General features: G+C 43.0%; 1 protein-coding gene across 1 annotated transcript in view; it reads right to left on the bottom strand.

Moving 5' to 3' along the window:
- The window catches only part of LOC117774855 (MAR-binding filament-like protein 1), a 6031-nt gene extending 565 nt beyond the window's left edge, over positions 1-5466 (bottom strand). The window contains exons 1-5 of the mRNA XM_034607514.1: positions 5400-5466; positions 5154-5207; positions 4673-4903; positions 2177-4077; positions 3-700 (exon numbers count right to left, since the gene is read on the bottom strand). Of these exons, the coding sequence (XP_034463405.1) occupies positions 3-700; positions 2177-4077; positions 4673-4903; positions 5154-5178 (2855 nt within the window). The 5' untranslated portion in view covers positions 5179-5207; positions 5400-5466. The remainder of the gene's footprint in view (positions 1-2; positions 701-2176; positions 4078-4672; positions 4904-5153; positions 5208-5399) is intronic.
- Positions 5467-10406: the final 4940 nt, after the last annotated feature.

Raw genomic sequence — 10406 nt, 5'->3', positions numbered from 1 at the left:
ACTCATCAGTTGCTTCTTGTCTCATTTCATAACTATTCACGTCTTTTTGCTCTTGGAGTTCATATGTCATCATTTCATGTTTGAAAACATTGGTGTTTAGCCACAGATGGTAGCTGTGCTCTGTTTCTTGCAGAGGACCCTCCACATGTCCATTTTCCCTGAATGTCACTGGTAATCTGGTTTCTGGTCTCTGGCTCTGCAGTTCATATATATCCATAATGAGCCTTTCAATCTCTTGATTGTTTTTCTCCATGCTCTCCATAGCATAATGTATTTGTTCTTTGATTCTCTCCTCTCTCTCCTTGAGTTTGGAAATCTGCTTGTCCATTTCTTCCACTCGTCTGCCATTTATTAACAATCCTGAAAACTCATTATCTGTTAATGTTTCTTCATGTTTTTCTGTCTGAATGAAACTGTCCAATGACAATAACTGTTTCTGTCCCTGTTCTTTAATTTCTTCATTTTGATGCTGGTCTTCTAATGTAGGACACTGTTGCAAAGACATGGCTCCTTGTGTAACTTCACCTGCAGCTCTTTCTTCATCTGGTGGGATTTCCAGTGTTTGATCTTGAAGGGAATCTCTGTGAGTTTCTTTATGGGGTTCTTGGAGTTCGGAGGAATTTGCTGAAAAAGTCTTTTTGATTGCAGATTCAGTCAGTATCCATCTACTGACACAGGTTTTCAAGGAACTCAGCTTGTCCTTAAGAAATAGAAATAATTATTTTGTAGATCTGGCTGTTTTCTAACTTCTACTCCCATCCGGTGGATTTAAGACAAAAAAAAAGCACAAGAGACATTTAACATTAATGTTAAATATATCAAATTGTAAATCTTGTAATATAAAAATGCAAGCTAGATGTTTAAATAGCTTTGAAATGTTAGCAGGAGTTAGAACTGTCTCTGACTCTCTTTTTTTTACTTTTCCACAACTATTTCTGTGCAACACTATGAATGCTTTCTGGGAGAACCATGTAAGCCACTAGCCCCATATTTAACTGAATTAGAGCATGTCCATTTTGTCAAGGACTTACCACTGTAGTCAAGTGTTTATTAATGAGGACTTCTAAAATTCTTCTGCTGAATCAAATACACTTTAAGCACTTAATTAGGGACACCATACTTAGCACTGATCCTCCCTTAGCAGCCTCCCAAACATCCTAATCTATTCATGAAGATCTCAAAGGAAAACCTTTCCTCCATGTCGACATCACATCGTCCCTGCAGATTTGTCAGCTGCGCATTCAAGCTGCCAATCTCTGTTCTAACACAGAGGTTCTACTGGGTTGACATGTGGTGACTGAGGAGGTCACTGAAGGTCACTGAACTCACATGTTCATGAAACCAGTTTGAGACAGCTGAGTGGATAATTGTATGTATTGAATTGAATGAAATTAATTATTAATTGATTTTAAGATTTTACTGATCACTTTTAAGGCCCTTCATGGCCTCACTCCCTGCTACATTGCTGACCTTATAGAATCATACACAACAGTACGCACGTTGAGATCCTCGGCTAGAGGCCTCTTATCTGTTCCAGAGGCCCGGCTGAAAACTAAGGGGGACAGAGCATTTGCAGACGGAGCCCCGAGGCTCTGGAACAACCTGCCTGAGGAGATCAGCTCAGCTGATTCAGTGAACTCTTTTAAGTCCATTCTTAAAACATACTTTTATCGGAGAGCCTATCCTGATTTTACCTGAGTCTTAACTTTCTTTATAACTGTCTTTTAATTTATTTTACTGAGCATTTTACATGGCACTTTTATTTATACCTAAATGTATTTTACCTGCCTTCTTCTAAACCTGATGTTTTATGACCTGTCTGTTTTTAACTTGCTGCCTTTGTAACATATGTTTGGAAAAGTGCTCTATAAATAAAGATTATTATTATTATCATTATGGGTTCTGCTAATAAAGCAGTGTAAATACTAGATGAGTTTTATGGTAAGCTATGAAGTAGGCCTTTTTCACATCAAACACACGTAGCAGAGGAAGCACTGGTGCCTCTGATAACAATGTCAATTCAGGTCCATTTAAACATCACAGAACTGAACCTTGTAACTGGTGAAGTACAAAAGAAAGCAGCAGTTCTCAATTTATTCTATAGACATGATAAAATGTCTGCTGGGAAAACCCCTATTACAATCTGAGGCAAGATTACAAAGAACAATGCACTTACCTTGTATTTTCTGACATCTTCCTTGTCCTTTTCCATCTGTCTTTGGGTTTTGAGCATTTCCAGTTGCATGTTGGTAATCTCTGTCACAGCTTTTTCTATATTAGCTTTCATCTCACCCATAGCCAGAATTGTAGTTATTGTATCTTGAAGTTTTCGTTCAAGCTCTTCTCTTTGTCGCTGTATCTGTAGCTTGATGATTTCTAACTCATCCCTCTCTTTTATGATCTTCTCCAGCCATTGGTCCATCTTCCTCCTCTTTTTTTTTTCTTGAAAATTCCTCCATTTGATTTCCTCTGTAAAGATTGTTTTCCCTTTCTCTGTATCTTCTCTCATCATACACAGCATCTTCTTTGTTTCTTGTACTTCAAAAATCATTCCCTCCATGCCTTTCTCTTTGTTCTTTGTGCTCATCTCCATGTTGTCCTCTTCAACCTGATTTCCTTTAGGTTTCATTACATCTACCTGTTGAAATTTGGTCATATTCTCATTAAGTGTGTTCTCCATGTTCACCTCCAGCCCCTGCTCTGACCTGTGTCCCACCATCACATTCTGTCCGTCCTCCAAGTCTTGGGTTGCATGCTCAGTTTCTTTCTTCATCTCGCTTATCTGTTTTTTTCTTCTGCTCATTCTTATCATTTTTACCAGGTCCTTTTTCTTTATTTCAATCTCAGAGTTCATCACTTCCAACTCTCTAATTTCTCTCTTTGTCCTTTGTAGCTTGTCGTCCAGTTCCTGTCTTTGCCTCTCATTACTCTCCCTCATACACTTCAGTGCATCCATTTCTGCTTTAGCCGACTGCCTCTCTCTCTCGATATTTTTTCTCTCTGCCTGGATTTTAGTGTTGATTCTTTCTATTTCATGTTTTTCCCACTGAATCTGTCTCAGCTCATTCTCTATGTCTTGCTTTTGCCTCTGCATATCAGTCTTAATCACAGTTTCGCAGTGTGTTACTTTCATGTGTGTATCTGTGTCTTGTCTTAGCTGTTGAGAGTTAGATTTCATGTTTTCCATTTGAATGCTCTGTGTATGTACCTCCTGCTTCTCTCTCACAGTCACATCCAGTTGTTGTTTACTGTCTTCCAGCACGTCCCAAACTTTCTCCATCTCTTGTCGGATTCTGCTGAGTTTTTCTTTCACACTTTCAAATGTGTCTGTTCCTTCCTGCTGTCCGTCTCTCCTTCCTGTCTCTGGAACTGTCACTCTCTGTATTTCAGTATCTCTTTGAAACTCTATCCACCTTTGCTTCACCTTGTTGATATTTATACTCAAACTATGTTTGATTTGCTCAATTTGATCTCTTTGTTGTGATATGTCCTTTTTATTTCTCTCTAACTCTTCCTTTACGTCCTCTAAGTTTTTCTCAATTTGTTGCTTTGCCTGTTTTGCTTTAATAATTATTTTCTTGTTTTTGTTCATTGCACTCAGCAGACTGTCCATTATCTCCTGGACTTCCTTACTCTCAATTTTTGACCTATCATACTTGATCATTTCAAACTTGCATTGCTCATTGATTATCTCATTATGTCTTCTGTCCAGAGTTTCCCTCTCTTGGTAGATCTCGGCTTGCAATGTCAGAAGCTGCATTTTTTCTTGAGTGGCTTCATTTTTATTCTTCTGAAGTTTCTCGATAACATCTTCCACCTTTACTCCCAGTGCTTTTATTACCAAGTACTGATCGTGTTTTTCAGCGGTCAGTCTGTCAATGTCCTTCTGTTGTTGTTCTGTTTTTGCCTTAAGGCATCTTTTTTCGTTTCTTTCTCTTTCCCAGTGTTGCTCAATCTCCTCCATCAGCTGACAAGTCAGTGGTCTTTGCCTTTGAATGGTCTCCCAATTGGTTTTCATGTTGACTTGTGTTGATTTGTCTTCTAATTGCATGATGTTTGAGCTGTTGTGTCTTTGTTCTAATGGTCAAGAAAAAGGACAGAATGTCTCTTGTTTAAAAAATGATGAACACATCAGACCAATGCTGAGCATATAATCTGTATCTCATGTAGTGTTTTGAGTCTTATGTTTCCTGTCTAATTAATGAAGTTTTATTTTTGGTTTTGTTTAATTTGATATAAAGTATGGCTTATTACTGTAAAATAAAAGTACAGCCCAAAATTGTAAAATTGTACATAACAAGAGTACTTGAGTAAAAGTATTTACTCACTGTCCAGGTGGCTCGGCTGTCTTTACCTGTCTATACCTGAACCATAGTGCAGTCACCTTTAACCTTAAGAGTTTTGAGATGCTAAACCTTACATAAAGTTACATAAAGTAATGCTTTAGTTAGAGTTATGAAGATAATGTAGAGAAACCTTTATTCAGTTATAAAGTTGTGTGTTGTTTAACATTTTTCATACAATGTTTGTTTAGTAATGTACAGTGTTTTTTTGAGTGACAGGCAGTCTTCTCATCCACGGTCACAATACTTTTTCTTTGTTATATCTTAGTAACACTATGCTGATGTTTCAAATATGTAAGACTGTACAATTTCCAACAGATTTGTCTTACCTAAATCAGCTGAAGGCTCATGTTCCTCCTGTGTGAGTATCTGGTAGACACTATCTTTGGACTGTGACGTTTCTTCCTGCCCAGTGTGAAACAGCACCCTCTTCTGTTCCTCCGGTGTCACATCTTCAGGGATGGGCATGTGCTGCTGTGACATCCAGGCTTCTGTGGTGGCTCCAGGTGATGTCACACCAGCAGTGAGCTGCTCCCTGAACTCATCCGGGAAAGATTCCACTACAAATACATTTGGTGGTGAAATGTCTTGTTAGGGTTAGATATTGCTTCCATTAGAGACATTAACAATCAGAAATCAGAAAAATCTACTTGCAATAACTGTATACCCAGTGGCAGTCTGAGGTCACATCTATGTTCAAATCTGGAAGCATGTTTACCATATAATGGTCTTCCATAGGAATGCACCCACAGTATGTATGTCTGCTGTTGAGAACACAATCATTTGGAGGAATAAGACAGCAGTACTCACCATGTTCTCTTGATTCAGCCATCATTCCATGTAACAAATTCACAACTGCTATTTCTACAGCCCAGAAAAAAGGGACACATCAGTACTTCAATTACTTCAATTATAACAATGCAATTTGTAAAATTTGTGAAAAGTGATTTTTATGTATGATCAACAATGATCAATGTATGTAATTAAGAATTAACTTTTAATACATTTCTAATTTAATTAGGAATTTATATTAATTATCTATTACTTTTGTCTTACCTGAGGTTTCGTTAGACTTCAGACTTCAGAGGTGGTCTGCTTTGGTGTGAAACTGTAGAGATCTGTGGAGAGGAGGCAGGCTTCAAAACATTTTATACATTTTATATCTCTTCACTCCACATGTTGTTGACCACCACGTCTGCTTGTCAGATATGTGACACCCATGTGCGTATGACTGGGTGATGTTTGGGTGTAGAACTTGCTCTGAGTCTGGTTACAGCTGATAAGGGTGGGGCTCCATGTTTGCTCAGTGTCCAGGGTTTTACTCCTGGTGTACTTACACACTGAATATGGACTCTTGAACATTCGCTCAGTGCCATCCGTCAGTCTTACTAAATGATTAATGTCCGATCACAACATTGGTTTATTGTCTCTCACTGAGACCTGGCTGCATCCTAAAAAATATAGAAGCCTAATTTACTCCCCCTAGTCATATAAATGCTCACATTCCTTGAGGCTCTGGCCGAGGATAACTAGAGCTTATCAATTAATCCCAAACCTATAACTAACTATAACTCATTTGAAAGCCTTGTTTTTGGATTATACCATCCATCCTGGAAAGCATTACAGACAGTTCTATTAGTTGTAGTTTACCATTGCCCTGGGGATTCATCTGAATTTTAAGAAATGTGGAATTCTCAGAGTTAAAAAGAAATGTATTGTGATGTGATAAACTCCTTGAGATGTATCATTTAGTTTTTTCGGGGGTCCCAGACACATACAAACAGAAAAGTACAGCAGACAGTAATATAAAAAACAAACGAGAGCAAAGTAAGGACAAAAAGACACCTTATACCAGACACAAACATAAGAGAGAGAAATAGATAAATCTATGAATTAATAAGGAATGAAGGAATTGAACAATAACATCATTACTTAAAACATTAGCAATTTGGTTTAAGATGAGAAAACAAAACATTTTTGAAGGAGCGGTTATATAACCCCTGTGTTGTCCCTGCTTCCCCTGGCTGTTGGCCCCCTCACATAGAACGCACACAGAACACACACGTAGGGCAATAGACAAGTGAGCAGCCCTTGCAGATGTATTTGTTACACCCGCGGCACACGGTGTGAGTTTTACAGTCCTTTTTCCCGGGGCATATCTGACACCTCTTCCTCTTACTCGCCCCGAGCGGGGCTGCTGCTAGGGCTATGGAGGAGGCCGGACGCTCGGGTCGAGCGTCGTAGTCGTCGTGGTCAAGAGCTCTCTGTGCGGCGGCGGTTTTTACAGCCTTCACAACTCCAGCGGACGCTTCCGTGTGGGGGATGCGCTCCCTTCGTGCGATGAACGGAGTCACGAGAGCCTTCCCCAGCTGCTCTAGGAACACCCTCCGCTTGTTCCGCTTGCCCGGCATTCCAGTCTGGGTTGATCTCTCTCCATATCACGAAGGCGTTGTAGGAAGAGACGTCGAGAATGTTGTGAAAGACGACCAGGGGCCAGCGCGCGGTCATCCTCCTGCAGCTGTACGTTCCGATCACCTTGTCTAGGTTGTCCACGCCTCCTTTGTTGCAGTTGTAGTCCAGGACGATGACCGGTTTCCTGTCCTCGCGGTCGCTGACGTCGGCCTCGGCTTGCCGCGTGCTCAGGAGCACCACGTTCCTGTTTTTCTTTGGGATGTAGGACACAAGAGTGGCGGTGGGCTTAAATACGAACTTGGATGAGAACACCTCTCTTCCCTTGATCGCGAGCAGCCCGGTCGGGAGCTCGGGCTTGTTCTTCCGAACCGTGCCGACCACGGTGAGCTTCCTCTGCAGGAGCTGCCGCGCGAGTTCGTAGGAGGTGAAGTAATTGTCGCACGTGACGTTACGACCGTGCAGTCCCTCCGTTACATCGAGCACTACCCGCAACCCCTGGTTCCGTTCTGGGCGTCCGCCGCTCGGCTTTCCGATGTACACTTGCATCTTCCAAGCGTAGCTGGATTTTGCATCGCAGGCCACCCACGACTTGATCCCGTATTTCGCCGGCTTGCTGGGCATGTACTGACGGAACGGACACCGGCCTAGGGAGAAAAACAGGAGGAGAAGAGATGAGAGGTAACATAACATAACATAACATAACATTATTTTTTTTTTTTAAACGAAAAAAAAAGACTAACCTCTGAACGGAACCAGTTGCTCGTCCACGGTCACTTCGGGCCCCGGGTTGTAGAGGCGCGGTAGCCGCGACACCCACGCGTCCCAGACCTCTCGCACGGCCGCCAATTTGCCTGTGGCTCGTCTTGTGCGTCTAGTCTCGTGGTCGTCGAAGCGCATCAGTCTGGAGTACGTGTGGAAGAGTTTTAGGGGCATCGTGGCACGAAATATCGCCCGGCCGCTCTCGGCGTCCCACAGGCTGGCGGCGGCCTCGCCCCGGGACCTGTACACGCCCGCTAAGATCAGCAGCCCTACGTAGGTGCGCAGGTCGGTCTCGTCCATCCCTTTCCATTCGTCGCCGTATTTTTGACGACCCTCCCGATTCGTCATCTCCAGGATGATGTTCTATACCGTCGGCGTGATGAACAAACCCCGCTTTGAGCCGCAGCAGAGGAGGAGGAGGTGGAGGAGGAGGAGCAGCGGCCCTCCTCTCGGCCATACGCCCTCGAGGACCATGTTATTACCCCGTTTCTTGACGGGAAGGTCTCTCTTTCCACGAGTCCGGTGGTGGTGGTGGTGGTGTCGCCGTGGTCTTGTCCTTCTTCTTCTTCTTCCAAGGATGACGAATCTGCAGAAGCATCACCCACTGGGTCGTAGTCTTCGTCGCCGTCGTCGTTTTCGTAGTCACCGTCGTCGCCGCCGTCGTCGTCGCCGTCGTCGCCGTCCTCTCTGTTTTCTTCTCGGCCTGCTTTTCTGTCTGCTTCTCGGTCTGCTTCTCCATCTCCTTGTCTGTCCGCTTCTCGGTCTGGCTCTTTCGAGTCCTCTTCGGGTTCAGAGGATGGTTGCTGGGAGAATAACTGTTGGAGAACCTGTTCTCTGGTGAAACGCTCCTGACGTGACATCGTGCCATGGTCCGGGAGGGTGGCACACGGAGAATGGCCCACCGGCTTCTCTGTGGGTCTAATGTACCCCCCTAGATTACAATTGGAATCAGGTGTGGGTCTAAATGACCCCACAGAGCACCACAGCGCCCTCTCTGGGGGTCTAAATGACCCCCCAGGAGAATCGAGAATGACAATCCATTGGTCTCAATTACCCCAGGAGAATTGGATAATGACAATCCTTGGGTCATCCTAACCCTAACCCTGACCAGCCAGGGCTTGCATATGATCACATGCACGCACGCACGCACACACACACACACACACAGACACACACACACTCTGGGTCAATCCGACCCAGGAACAACAGGAGGGTTAAAGGTAACTTATTCCAATCAGAAGGACCCCAAAACATAAAGCTTTTTTTACCAACTTCCTGAGATACAAAGGGGACAATAAAGAGGGTCTGATCAGAGCTTTGGTGAATAACTAGGTGTATAATCAAATAGATCGAATGATAAGGAAAAGGTATGGTTTGTCTAAATGATGGTAGAGGGACTAGGTTAGATGTACACAGAGCGAACACCTCAGCACTAGACGTAACATGGAAGAGGAATGTAGAGGTGATGTGTGAGTGGGATGTATCAGAAGAAACAACAGTAGGCAGTGATCATTTTCATTCAATCAAATCAACTCTCCCTGGTTCACCTGGAGGTTCTCTGAGCCACCTCCACAAATGACAATATCATCAGCATAGGCAGATAAAACCCCATTGCTATTAAAACCAGGTAAAAACAAACCCTGAACACCTGAACGGACTTTGTGAAGGAGGGGTTCCAGGGAGTTTGTATAGAGCATTACAGCGAATCACAGCGCACAGCCCTGTCGAACGCCCCTATGAACTCTAAAGGAGCACACAAGCCACCATTGACCTTCAGCACAGTTTCAATGCCACTGTACAGCACCTGGATCTTGGCAATGAGACCAGCGCGGAATCTAATCCACTCCATAGTCAACCAGAGGTCTGCCAGTGTTTTATGTCCTGCATGTTGCCTTTTTTTGGCAGAAGGGTAATTATCGCCCTGTGGCAGGATATCAGTAGTGAATCTGAAACCAGGCTTTCATTGAACAAGTCTAACACATTGTTGCCTAAGATGACCCATAAATCCTTGTAAAAAAATGTGTGAGGCCTTCAATGTCCAGGGCCTTTTGGCCCTGCATGCTCTGAAGGGCCACATGCAGCTCGTGAAGCGTCAGGTGCGGTCTAGCTGGGAGTTGGTCTCCTCAGAGACCTGAGGCAGTTCACTGCAGAACTCCTCCAACAGCTTCTCATTTTCTTTATACTCACGTTTGAACAGTGAGGAGTAAAACTTCACAGCTCCTCCTGATCTGGCCGGGTTCCGTCAGCTCCTGCCAAGTGTCTGACAGCAGAGAGTGGATGAACTTCCTCTGCCCGTGTTTCCTCTCCAAACCAAATAAGAAGCTAGAGGGAGCATCCATCTCTGTTGTGGATTACGGACCGGACAAGAGCACCTTGTACTTTTGTTTCCAGCAGATTGGTTGACGCCATCCATTCAGTTTTGAGGATTTTAATATATCCTCGATTTTATATGGACTTGCTTATACTCTTTAATTCCACAACACCAATCTCCAGTCCATAAATAACTAAGAGCCTCTTAAAAACTTAGGTCAGCAGCTAAAATGGTAAATGGTCTGTAATTATATCCAGACCATTTATCATTAAACTGAATTAAAATGCCAGTAGGCACTTTTCGGGACAATATTTCGAATACAAATACTACATAAAACTGGACTGAGGCTCTGCATGATGCACTCTTTTTTAGTACAATTAAAATCCCTTCCTAAAAATAAATAATCAACTGATCCATAACCATTTAATTTATCATTAATTTTTCCCATGAATAACTTCATTCCTGCACTGTTGTTAGGAGCATAAACATAAAAACAACAGTAAAATGGTCGAAACAAGCTTTGACTAAAAGACACCTCCCTTGTACATGTTCCACCTCCAATGATGTTGGAGTGAGGCAGC

The sequence above is a fragment of the Hippoglossus hippoglossus genome, chromosome 14 (assembly GCF_009819705.1).
Source record: "Hippoglossus hippoglossus isolate fHipHip1 chromosome 14, fHipHip1.pri, whole genome shotgun sequence".
Taxonomy (NCBI): domain Eukaryota; kingdom Metazoa; phylum Chordata; class Actinopteri; order Pleuronectiformes; family Pleuronectidae; genus Hippoglossus; species Hippoglossus hippoglossus.
Note: the sequence above shows the minus strand (reverse complement) of the source record. Positions and strands in the feature narration are given on the sequence as shown.